The following is a 13,692-nucleotide window of genomic DNA, read 5'->3' as shown; positions in this document are numbered from 1 at the left end:
TGTTGATCACTGAAACTCTGAGAGCGAAATGAATGCAACTAGGTCTACTGTAAGGGTTAGGGTATCACGTTTCAAAAGTTGAGCAATCTATTTGGAAAAGAAATCCGTCCGTACTTAGGTGGGACAAGATATGGCCATAATTTTTTCCAGTAGGTTATCTAGAATGACCTTCGATTGTTAGTTTGAGTATTGTTTCGGCCTTCATCTGTCTGTCCGTCTATCTGTCTGCCTATCCATTGCCTGATTTATTGAGTTCGTCTTGCAAGTACACGGTTTACTAAGTAAAGTGCATATAGAGCGCAAATGAAGTCAGATGGTTGGTCCAAACAACAAGATCGAATATGAAGTCAGTGGCAACAAAATTCATGCACACTGAATTCGCAGTGGCTTCTACAATGTACTCGAACTAATGAAAATGCAACAACAAGCCTCGGAAGTGGAGCTTCATGTCTATGTTGTGCCCCCCAACTTATGGGAGCCGAGTTTATACACCGCATTTCCGCAACTTATCAAACAGACTGTGTCAGCCGGAATTATTCGAACTAAACCGGATTTGACACTCGATCGATTGCGTGGTTTAATAAAAGATCAGCTTGGCCCACAGTTTCTTCCGAAAGACTACCTTTTCTGTAAAAGCGTGGGTCATTCAATCGGGCGGGTAGGGTATTCCTTTGTATTCCTGCAGATAATTCGTTCTCCAGATCAGATCCAAACAAGAACACTTATTTTTCACGAAACACTTTGTCCCTCCAGTGGTAAGTTCTCCCTTTGTCAGATTATTGTCTATTTGAGTGTAAGAATTTATGATGATGGTGATGAGCAGGATGAATAAATACTGTTCACAAAAAGTTGATTATTCTGGGTTAATACCGATTTTTAAAAGTGACTTCAAAACAACAATTAGATCATTAAGTGCTGACGTTTTCATGAATTTTCACAGAAAACCATTCTTTCGAAAAGCACGTGAAAGTCATGTAGGTTTCAACGAGGAATCGCACAAACGTTTCCAAGAGTTTTTAAGCGTACAAGCCCTAGACAACGGCTAAATTATTACAGCTTGCAAAATTCAAACGTGTTACTTATTTTCTATGGGAATTATACCTTTTACCAGGTCTTAGAACTAAGCGGAAGCACGCTGATGCGCATCAGAAATCCCATTTCTAGTTGCACAGCAATATGGATCGAAAAGACTACGTGACTCTTCCAAGCATAATTGCGTTTAGATAGCCCACTCACCCCAGTCTAGCATTACGGTGGCAGTCACGTGCGACGATAAACTATAGCTGGTAGGAAAACAAGACAGTAAATGGAATATAGGAATTCTATCAGTTTAGTAACCACCTTATTATCTTCAGTCAAATGCGATATTGGATCTACAGATGGCCCGATCAATTCCAAAAAACAAAATCACGTGTCTCAATTGGTTTTGTGCGTATGGTCTGGGCTGATGCTATTTTACCAACAGAGGTTCGCTAATCGCCGAAAATCCTTGGAACTTGTACTACACGGCGAGACACAATGGGGGTTCATGGACTCGATTTGGCGCTCTTTGTCCAGCGTGTTTAGCTACCAGTGATGCAGGACTGACGGCTTTGCCTTGCATTACGTTTCGCTTGGCATGTCTGGCCCGCCAGTTTAATCATTTTCCACGTGGTAGCTTTCGGATTGAACAATTATCTTTTATCAGATAGGTTCATTAAGCGATTGGCAGATTCACTAAAAATTTAGGAAGCGAGGAACTCTCTGTAGGTTTCAACATTTTTCAAGTGACATCTTTCCCGTTGTTTGAGTGAGTGAAGCCTGTTATAGGTTAAAGGAGCGCTCTGGATAATCAGTTGTTGACAGCATATTCAAAGGTTTATCCAAGCCACGTAGTCTCCCCGCGCTGAAGAATAAGGCGATTACCAGATGGACGTAAGAGTAACCTACTCAAATTGAACCCACGAAACGGATATACATGGCTCCTGTGGCAGAGTGAACTGTGTAGGATACTATCGACACGTCTGCCGGTAAGTTATGGTATTTCACTTGTGAGACTCTCGCGCACCCATTGGCAAAGGATCCGTACTAACACAGCAGACAATTCGTAGCGTCAGGCCTACATAGATTCCATTGCTGTACAGACCCAGATGAATAACGAATAACACTGGCTAGCCATATTGGTATGTCTAGGGTGCGGCTCCTCCTTTGCATTCATTATTGGGTTGAAACGTTCAGATTGACTTCCTTGAATTGACAATTATAAGCCACCAGTTGGTCATGCTGGTGGCTGTTCACTATCCGAGTTCACAGCGCATGCACGGTGTACAGGTGTTTACACATATCTCTCAACGTAAACCCTACGTGACATTGCCTATTGTGCATCGATGTCTACCTGCTTTGTTCGACATGATAGGTCAGTCTGAAAACAGATACCCCAAGATTATAAACTGCGATCCAATTCACACATGTCAGCGTGGGTCACCATAAGTGAAAACGGGGTTGTTTCGAAGTGAGTGAAAATGTTCCATGTTGGTAATACCAAAAAATCACCAGCGAAACGTTTACAAAACAGAAACATTGAAATTTCAACAAAACTCGTATGTCCAGCCATTTCTATGAAGATACGTCCGGTGTTGGGCCTAAAGGAATGCTTATAGTAATACCACCAGGCCGCTTGAGTGTGCTTTCCTGGAACAGAAACCACGTATGCAAATCAAACACAGCCAGTTGATTAATGTAATCATTGGGATTATGGCTAAAACGGGTAGTCTCATGGGCGGGTACACTGATGTTACAGCCAAATTGATGGACAATACAACTGATGTATAGAGATGGCCCATGGGAGATTAACTCTCAATAACTTACCACAATACAATCGTGACTATTTGGCTTGAAGCAAGCCCATAAATAAAGGAAAAGTACATTTTGCTCGCCATTTTCAAAAGTTTCGTCAACCAATGTGTGCCTTTCGATAGACTGTGTTGTTCGCGCATATAACTGATGCTAAATGGGCACTGTCTTCGTGCATTTTAAGGTTACTGCGCGCACCTGAAGTTATCTACTTTGAACTTCGCAAACCGGTAGTCTGTTTCTGAGATTTAACTACAAAGCTCTAAAACTGCTTTAGTGGTGGTTTTTCATCCAAAGGCTGTCACTTTTGAACTTTCTGTGGGAGTCGTACTAGGCTAGTCATAAGGTTGCTGAAAGCCCTTCAACAACCCCCGATCAGTTTCGCCCTACTTGGGGCTCATCATTTAGGTGCATTCCCCGAGTTTCCCCCGACTTTATGTTCTGCCTTAACCCAGATCGATGGAACTCAACAAATACACTCATTTGTACATCACTTTGTTTTTGACGGCAAACTCATCCGAAACCCAACCGACTCTCGTTTATGATGATTTCAAGCAACTGGATGTATCGCACCAGGCCGTCTCATGTTTAAGAGCACGATACACGAAAGATTTAGCTAGGTTTTAGGCAAATCTTCCGTCAAAACCAAAATGATATACAAACGAGTGTATTTGTCGAAATATGTGAGGATGTGATTCACCCATTCTAGGCACCCGTCTCTGGTTGGGACTTCCTTACCTAACCCTGTAGAGGAAGAGCAGATGTTTTATTTCCCGCAATGCTTTGGCCGCTTTAAAAAGCTCAGGTTTCAAGCACCCTTGATGATTTACTGTAGCGGATAAATAGCATGGTGAAATTCTAAACGGTGGCGCTGAACCAGCAGCCCAATCTTTGGATTCTCAACTGACCATACGTGTAATCAAACTGCATCCGTCTTGGTGATGTCTCCAATTTTTTGCCAAATGACAAGATTTCCGATTGGAGCGAGTTGAAATAAACTTTCGTGAGGTTGTTGATGTTCTTTTATCTGTCACTTGGATACCTGAGCTCGCTGCTCGACAGCTTAGAGGGAGCTGTTGAGGACGGCTGAACACTTCTGGTTCAGCTATCTCCAAGATAGCTCTGAATAAGCTCTCGAAGTTAACTCCCTAAATAGGGTATGGCTGATGAGGAACATGAAGTATACAGCTTGGCTGCCTTGACAGATTCTGCGTTTGCAAGTGAAGGTAGTAAAAGAAAGTTTAACATTTCATGGTGTATATCCTCCTTTAGTTTTGGACAGTTTGGTTGTAAGCGTTTCGTCACAAGTCGAGGTGATACTGTCAGCACACTGTGAGTGGAAGTACGCACTTCCACTTACCCACTTCGATTGTTTTACATCCACCGCTCCGGAAAATCGGTTTGTATTTCCTGTCCAGAGATTCCACAGTGATCGAAACATCCCCAAACTATATACTTTAGTACAATAGCCCCCTTACTTATTGTGCTCGAACTCATCACTCAGTTGGTCAATGATGCGGGCGGTGCCAATGAATGGGACTGACGTCATAATCACGCTGACCTGATCTGGTCAACTTACGACCATTGAAAAGCTGGAGGAGACGCGTAGTGTACCAAATGTGTTATCTTAAATCCCCTTGCTCCGACACTTGCTCTTGAGTGGGATGAAACAGCGGTCTACAAACAGTGTGTTAATCATTAGATATATTAGTGAGTCATCTTCATTTCCAGCACTTGGAACGCAGAGATCGTTCTTGGGGAGTACGGTGTCATCATCGACATCATCATTGTCAGCTGTAAGAACCGCCGCACTTGTCGTACAGGGGTTGTAGCTGCCACAATTTCGTTCACCGATGATTTAGGGAGGTGAGGTATGTAGCTGCGCATTGGAGGCGGGAGCTGATAAATTGGGGCGTCAATACAGCACTGCCAGTGGACTGTCATGTGAGGGTTTTGGGTAGGAAGCTATGAATTAAAGGCAATAGCTTGGATGCACGAGCGCCATTGAGGGCACGACTGGGCCATGTCTGACAATGTCTCTATTCATTGATGTGGCCCGTCTCGGGGTCCCAATCCAGGAAAACGGCAATAAATAGCGCAGTTGACATTGTTGGTGATGGCTTTTATACTTCGCTAACAAGTCATTGTTTGACCACCTCTGGCTCGTTTCTGCCCTTCACTTGGTTGTGCGAAAAGAACCCTTCGAGGAAGTCGGTCGACTGGCATACGGAGCACGTGGCCAAGCCAATGCAACCTGTGGAGTGTGATCAGTTCAGTTATCGAGGGCGAGTTAATTATTCCGAATACCATTCGACGCACTTCAGCAGTGCTGATCCGGTATTCCCACCAGACCCGGGAACGGCCACTGTTTAGGCCCAATTCGACCTCTTTGTGGTGTCCATTTTATGTTCACCCGTGCTGTTTACTTTCTCTCCATTTATTCACCAACACGGAATAATTCTGTATAGCTAAAGTAGACGGTGAACGTTATAATCAATTAGTGTCTACACCTTTAGGATTTTCGTATTCTACCTTTAATTTCTGGTTGGGTCTATGAACTCAGAATTATTACTCACGGTGGTAAAAACATTCCACTTCACACTAGGGAATCTTCTATTTTTTTGTTCAGTACTACTGGCGAATCGTCTAAACGGCTGCCCTATGACAAATATACAAGCAAAACTTGAGTTGTATTTCTCTAAACATAATCCCTGAAAACTCCGTGTTAAGTGATTTATCACCCAGAAATGGCCAAACGATCAACAAAAGTGCGTATTTATTTACTTTGAGATGCATAAAGCCTTACTTGACCAAAATCGGAAATGGGATTTGTTGATCACTGAAGGAAAAAGATAATGTGACTTTACAAAGACGAGGAGAAATTGACGGGAATTGTGCTCTGCGGAGGGCTCAGTGGTCTTCCATAAATGAAGTAGTTATCTGATCCTATGTATGGTCATTCTGAGTTATTTCATGTAATGCGCCCACAGAAACATGCCGAACGTTAATGGAAAGATTCAGAGGGGCGTAAGAGCCTAAAGTCAAAAGTCAATCGGCTATGAAGCTGATAGATGGGGCAATGGAATAGCCGGATCCCGACAGCCTTAGCAAGGAAAGATCTTTCGTCCTTATCACAGATGAAGAGGAGGAGTCTGACTAACAGCTGTAGGCTGCCACCATCCGGATTGTAAGCTTGCTGGCTGGTTTTCAGATCTGGCAAATTTAACTTGAGATATGATTCCTGGTCTCATCAGCCGTTGCCCCATTCACACAGTTGAACCACAGGGGAACAGTTTACTCATATCGCCCGAATAGCTACTAGCCCCGATGGAGGCTCAACAATTGCAGATGGACCAAGAAGGATTGGTTGGGCGATACTCTGGTAGAATTTTCAGGCTATTAATCTGTGGACGATGTACAAGGCGAGATACTTTCTAAGACGCGACATTTAAACTGCTGATCGGCAGTCAGTTGTACCACTGAAATAGCAGCCGGCTGAAACAAGAAGCACACCCAACAGCTAACGTCTACTCAACGGTTTGGGGCACTTTCCTTTGCGATGAGTGAAGCTGAGTAGTGTTAATATTTTCTTGATTTTTGGAGGTGGACGCTACTGAATAGTGCAGCTCACTAACCAGAAAAGCGTGAGGATCTTTGCTCACAAAATTTAGATTCTTGAAAAAGGACATATAGCTGACCATGGGAGTTCAAATGTCTGCCATAGGACAGGCAAGTGTCCTTTCAGAAGCATGGCCGACGTAAAGTTAGGTGAAGAGGACGTTGCCTCGCGTATTCTTGATCGTGACTGATTGACTAACTGACCGTTGCATCGGGCCATGATCTTTTTTGGAGGCAAAAGGCACTCAGACTCTCAATTAGAAGTCATTTATTATCAGATACATTGCAGCGAAGAATAGGTCGTCGAAAATATGGTCAGTATAACAATGCTCCTTTATTTCATAAACAATGAACTAAACCAATAAAATTTTTCAACTTTTCAGAGTGAGTTTCCTGAATTATATGTGCTCGACAAAAAAGCGCTGGAAACCCTGGAAGACAAAGGCTGGTTGGAGACACCTCAACAGCTCAACACTAAGGAACAAGCAAAAGTCAAGGAGCCTCAAGGAGATGGTAATTCGATACTGACATTCACAGCGTGGGAATCGTTTGTTAACAATTATTTGTCTACCGACTGCTGAGTAACATTTAATCGGCTTATCAGCACAAACAGGGCCAATTGTGTAATCAAACCATCCTAATCCTTCTCGTCCTGCGCATCTATCCATCCATCAGCCCACCAATCAGCGTCATTCTGCAGTTCGATGTTACCCGACTCAAAATTATAAGACTGGTGTGCTCTTATTTCTGAGGCAAAATGAGCAAGACAAATTTAGGCCATTCTGAAAATAGGACAAAAAGGATTTATCACCAAAAATCGTAAAGGATTAAGAATGCGAGCATTTAACTTCCGTTCATCTTGAAATTTCAAAATTCACCCAGCTGAAAACCACTCTGGTTGTAACCTAATTCCACAAATTCTGTCACATCGACAATTGGGAGAAAATTTCGTGAAATACCCTCATTTACACACCAATTTGGTTTTTTTATTCGAAGAGTCAAGTGAGTCCAGCTACTTCTATCGTCTATATTGCTGAAAGAAAAATAATGCGTAAATGGGTGTATTTTGCGAATCGTATTCAACTCGGGTTCAAGTAGGAAATAGAGCTGACGTGAACTCGAGGACTGCATCCACCTAATGAGCCTCAAGAGATTCGTCGCGAGATGCCGAAGAGCTTCCGGCAGCCTCATGAGCAGTACATTCCATTCTGGAACCACATTTGTTTTCTGAGCCACACACCAGGGCTAAACGAAAGGTGAGTGCGCTTCTACGTATTGGATGACCTGAAGCATAAAGATGGGATTATTCAAATGCCAATTTTTATACCTTTGGGTACCTGCAAGGCGAATTCACACCGAGGGGGTTATGTACTATTGGTGTGTTGGACTCTAATCACCAGCAGACGTTTCTTCGGTTGTGTGTGTGGTGTGTGCACAGTCATTACTAGAATCCCGTAGGGTTACTGTCTGATAATCCCCAGTATGGACAATAACTTGTCACATTCTGGAAAAGACAGCTATGTTTCTCAAATAACATAACCTACCAGATTCTGTGAACTGATGTATAGGATCTTTTTTTTGAAGTCGGCGCAAGTCGACAAGCCCTGAAAATAATCAATTAAATGTTCATGGAGAATAAACAGCATATTTGGTTCTGGCCGTTGGCTTGTCCACTGAGTTGGGCAATTTGGTTCTTCCCTTTCATTCTTGTCCATTAGGTGAAAGATAGTTTACCGAAGAGCGGATATTTTGTTTCATTGTTGCTCATCTACCTGGGTATGGTCAGAATGCTAACAAACCGGTGTTGTCTTCTGGCTTGCAGCTAAAAGCCACGAGCAGAAAACAACCGATAAGACAAAAGAGGGCAGGTGAGCTTTACAGTTGAATTTTCAAATTGTACTCAGTATTTTACATACAGTTATATGTTTTGGTGTTCGATTACCTGGGGGACAAGCTAACTGAAACTTAGAGACTAAAAATGACCAAGTGAAGGTTGTCTCCCCTGAGACTTGGACACTCTTGCGGTCTCTCCAGCGGATTACAATTTATCCACCAAAGTTAAGCCAGTTAATTACATACCTATAAACCAACTCTTATTGTGGCTGATGTGGGTGCTTGGATTAGTTTACATAGATTGGAGGACAAGGTAGACTAATTAAAGGGAGATACCTAAGATACGCCCCATAGATCTTCCTTGTTGGCGTCACACAGGAAATAAAGCTGCAAAAAGATGACGGATCTGTTGAATTTGTGTTCACAATGTCCATACCTAAACACCTGTCCCCGGCAAATTATTCCTACCGGCCCACGCCGGAGCTGGAAAGTACTGGATTTGAGTTCCATTATTAGCACAGTTTATCAGTAGTGCATACCGCCTATTCGAAACCTGGACACATGACACGTGCAGCAGGCGTTAGCACTATTTCGCCAATGTACGCTGAAGGCATCTGAATGATTTAGTCTGAACAGGTGAGCATGTTCACGCAAGTCATCTGTCAGTTTCTTTGACTACCTGGTGACCCTCACGGTAGTTTTGATCGGTTGACCCATCATTTAGGACTCCGTGATAGGTAGCGTCACGGACTAATCTGGTATCAGTGCGGGTAGCCGCCGACTTTGTTGAGTTTACTGTCGCAGTCAGCACCATGTATAGACCATTTGACAATATATTTCCTCCACACAAACTCTCACTGAAGTTCACAACAACGTACTTTAATTCATGTGCCTCAGTAAAGTGAGAGTAATGTAGGAGAAAGGCAGTTGGTATTTTCGGATGGGATCAGTAAGAAAAGATAGATCCCTACTATACGCAAGCGTCCAGAGGCGCCACCCGCGTTGGCTGAAATAGCAGCCTCCGACAAAAGGACGGAACTTTCAGGGACAAAGGGCCATTGGAGAAGCGAATAAAGGCAGAGAAAGCGTTGTGCTATTTGACATGAACAGTATGTTTTTCTACTGGAACTTGATGCCTTCAGCATATGACTGCTCTGCCAATAGGCCCTTAGATTTAAAGATTGTTTCACCAAACTGCTGCGGAGCTGGCGAGTTTCATTTAGATGCGAAAGGTGATTTGAACCATTGTACTGACCGTAAAGCAACCCATTTGAATCTGCAGTGTTCTAATTAAAAAACTTTTGTTGGTGTCCTCACAAAAATACTGCGATTTTTTAAACTTCCTGCTGCAGCAGCTCAGTTACAGTGGGACGTTTCCCAATTACTATTGATGGTTAGATGTGATATGCATTCTATTCACTTTCGCCTCCTGGTACTATTAGAAGCCCACCTCGTCTCAATTCAGCTCACCTCAAGTGGTCCAAAAGTCTCAATCAAAACGTAGTGGACAGAAAAGTGAGGAAGCGGAGGACAAAGTAAGGTTTCTATCCCCGCCAGCGTTCAACGCGTTGAAACCTCGACCAGCAATTCCCATGTCAGACTCACATCAAGATCGCGATCAAACTATGACCCCATCCCTCCCTCCACTAACAGAGGAAGACGGACAAAAACCTCAGCACAGGCTGCAACATCCAATACAATTGCTAATTGATCCAACGAATGAAATGTATAGCCCGACCTCTACGACCGATTTTGAGTTTTTAACTCGAGCACCCCTTAGCGGGCGTCCCATGAGCATGAGCTCTCCCGCATTGCATAGTGGAGATGCGGCTTTGGAAAGCATTTCTTACGCTATCGAGCAGCAACGTGATATTTTGTGGCGGCTAGAGAACGAGCAGTGTCGTCGTCTATTGGAAATGCGAGCTGAAGCGGAGGAACGTCGACGCCGTGAGGCAGAAGAACATGAACGAGAATTGGCCGAAAAAAATGAACAACAAAGGTAGGTCATGTGAGCTCAGCCCAATTCATTGTGTATACCACTTAACGCTGTCCACCGAATACTCTGGATTACACCTTATTTCAGCTGATTGTGTCAGATATTTTGCAGTATGGAACAATCATTACTCTAGTGGTTCCGGCGACAATAACTTTTCGTAGGATATTCTGGATAATACGATAGTCAGCATCAGAAAGGAGACTAAACCGCACACAAGAATAAGATACGTTGACTGATGCCGACTGGAGGTACGGCAAACTGATCTAAGCTCTCAGGAAACCCACGAGTCTGTAATGGTATGATATGGCATTGGTGTAATATAGTGTAGTGTAATGTACTTTACTGCGGTATATTATATGGCACAGTACGGTACGGTATAGTTTAGTGTACTATAGTGCAGGTTCGTCTATTGGGACACTTCTAGGTTCCTACCGGGTAATTTCAAAAAAATTGACTTCTTATCTTTGGAAAAGTGCCGCGGACACAGAAATGAAAAAGACTTTGTACGCCTACATGCTTCATAAATACTTGAAATGGCAAACAGCCGGCTCTCCGTTTGTCCGCAGAACTGGAAAAGTTTTGTTACCAATCGAGGAAACATCGTCCGTGTGTGGCTGGGTCAGCAGTAGCAGTTTGTATTCATCATGCAAACTTTGTTCGGACAACTTTGGGAGAAGGCATGGTGATTTGCTTCATGGAACACAGCTTCAACAGATACGAATATACTTCTCTTAAATACTTGAAGGGCTAAGCTACTTCTGAAGGAGAGCGTTCTGGGATCCTTTCGTTGCCACATGTTCCAACGTGCTATGGATGAGGATGCCGTTAACCCAGGTGTTGCAGTCATTCGTTTTTTGCTCATCCCACTGGTTTGGTTGGAGATTTTTCCAGCATAACTGCTTCTCTCACGTATTGTTCACATGTCCGACCATCGTAGCTTTCTACCTGAACGACGTATACATCAGGTTATGGAGCTCGATGACACTACACATTTTGTGGTCCCCCGAGAATTTCAGTAGTAGTGAAACCTAAAGATGACAACTGCTCACAGTATGCTTTGTATTCTGTGGCCAGCATTGTTGACAGCCTCTAGCTGCCGAATTCCAAAATTATATTCTCCTATTGAAGGATAATTTGCTATCCACTGCATTTGCTTTTGGACTTACGCCTCGTTCCAGAGAAGAGCCAACGAACGATGATCATGTGTGTGTGTGTGAAATAAATTCAGCTGCATTTCTGGCACCCTGCTCAGCTATGACAATGAAAATGACCGATCAGTTAGGTGTCTCTAAATGACACCATTAGTAAATTCCGCTGGCGTGGCACTCTTCATCATCAACAAGGGCTGTCAGTCATATTTCCGCCACCATCATGTACCTAGAAGGCCCCCTAGAAGACCCAATTGCACGGACTTGAGGCTCTACCCCTTCAACGTTTCTCATGCTAAACTGTTGGGATTACTCAGCAGGTGCAGAACTTTTCAGTCCACAGGAAACTTGCGAATCTCCACATCAGTTCGTCCTGATCTGATGGAAAGTGAATAGCTCATGTGAAGCAATCCTTAAAGATGGAGATTCACTCCAAACAGGGTAAATGGGGGCATGTCCGGACCCTGATACACCAACTAACTTTCTGTAACGAAATAATATGTTTAAAAGGCGACCTGAAAGTAGGTCATCAGCAGTTGTGATGCAAGCAGTATAACTAGAGTAACAGGCCAAAACAAGATTGCAATATTTCTTTATCTATCCTCCTTTTGCATGCAAAGTTCATATGCTTGAAGGACAAACTGTTACGGTATATGGTAGAAGTCAACATATATATACAACATTTCCCTCTAGGAGTCTTGCGCAAATAACAAGCGGAAAACTGATGCGGAACACTTTCATACACAATCATTGTAGTGCTACCTTTAGGAGCACAAAAGCCTCCTTCATTCTCAGGGTAAATGTGAATAAATCATTCCCCAAAATATCTAACTGGTCTCTATAGGAGGCTCGAGGGTCTTGAAGAGGAGTTGATACGGCGTTCAGAAGAGGCCAGAGCTGCCAGAGACGAGCTAGAAGCAGCCAAAGAATTGTGGAAAACTGCTTTGGAGGCAAAGGAAGACGAAATGAGAACTCTACGTGAAAATGTTGAGCTAATGTTGGCCAACGCCAAAGGCAGAGAGAATGCAGAACTGGCTGCTGCTCGCGCCGAACTGAATGAAGTAAGGAATGAATTGAAGGCCATGCAGGATCGTTATGCCGAGGTTCGAGCGGAGTTAGGAAGACGTCATCAAGCGGCCGAAGAACGGTTAGAGGAGGTTTCTGGGGAAATGCAAGGCTTACGGAGAAAAATGTCAATGGTTTATCATGCAGTAACAGAAACACCAGTCAGGGAACAGGTGGTGATTAGAGAACGGAAGGTGTCCGAAGAGTAAGTTTCACATTGTTTATTTTTGAAGAATTCTGTCGAGATCCGTTTTGATCAGGAAGATTCAGCACTCAGTCAATAAGTTGATCTGTTCAAACTAGACTGCTTGACAATGTGTCTGAAAAACAGCCGTAAAAAACTAGGTCACTTTTGGAACCTTTGCCACCAAACTGTTTTTTAAGTTTGATTTTGGGTGTGTAATGAATATAGTGTGTTTCTGTGATTTAGGAAGTTGACGACTGCGGTCGACTGCAGCTAGAAGTTGCGTGCTATACACGCTGGCACAATCTACGACTTGTATGAGGCGAATACATATTGTGCGGTAAACGGAGTCGCAAAGGTCATTCAAATTTACCTCAGTGTTCGTGATAATGCATCTGGTCGGATTGCATCAGCGCCTTGCAGCGATTCAGTTGGAAAACTTCTGGGAAGCTAACTGATCATTTGGGTAAACTGGATGGAAGTACGATGAGAAAACTACAGTGTAAGGCGCAAAACGTTAAACACCTCGGATAGAATGCGCTCCACAGACTTCGAGTTCATGAGGACTAAGGAAAATTACAGATTTGTCTTATTAAGTCTGCTAGATTACAGAAGGTTTTCATAAATATTTCCAAATGATTGATACTATCTCCAACCGTCATTCATGAAACAACAAAATTGGTGGAACAATACGTCTGTAACTTAATTTTTTAATGTTTCGATGCCAGAGAGCGTTGATTCTTAGGCCATCCTCTTTACATAATCCCAGAGATCCGGTGACCGTCCGAGGGTTGTTGATTGAAACAGTTATGTCATACTCAGCTGTGTGGTAAGATTTTGTCTAGGTGCCCTGTTTTCCACAGAAAGAGGTTGGATTCCAGCCTTTTCCGAAACCGGTAGTAATTCGCTCAAATAAATAAAAAAAATTTCTACGGAGATGCTCCCTTCGTATAGCGTCCCATCGATGATGTGCAGACCAGTGATCCAAGATCCACGACAGAATTCCCGGGCTGGTT

At 43.3% G+C, this 13,692-nt stretch overlaps 1 protein-coding gene across 1 annotated transcript; it reads left to right on the top strand.

The window, feature by feature from the left end:
• Positions 1-409: 409 nt before the first annotated feature.
• On the top strand, positions 410-12,695 carry T265_12477 (hypothetical protein; the record flags this gene model as incomplete). The annotated part of the gene is made up of 7 exons (XM_009164001.1): positions 410-663; positions 702-755; positions 4,911-5,121; positions 6,834-6,963; positions 8,273-8,318; positions 9,749-10,282; positions 12,272-12,695. Coding segments are annotated over 7 exons (1,653 nt in total), but the record flags the coding sequence as incomplete, so codon positions are not given.
• Between the last annotated feature and the right edge of the window lie 997 nt (positions 12,696-13,692).

Source organism: Opisthorchis viverrini, assembly GCF_000715545.1.
Source record: "Opisthorchis viverrini unplaced genomic scaffold opera_v5_2, whole genome shotgun sequence".
Lineage (NCBI taxonomy): Eukaryota > Metazoa > Platyhelminthes > Trematoda > Opisthorchiida > Opisthorchiidae > Opisthorchis > Opisthorchis viverrini.
This window is presented reverse-complemented; position numbering and strand designations above follow the sequence as displayed.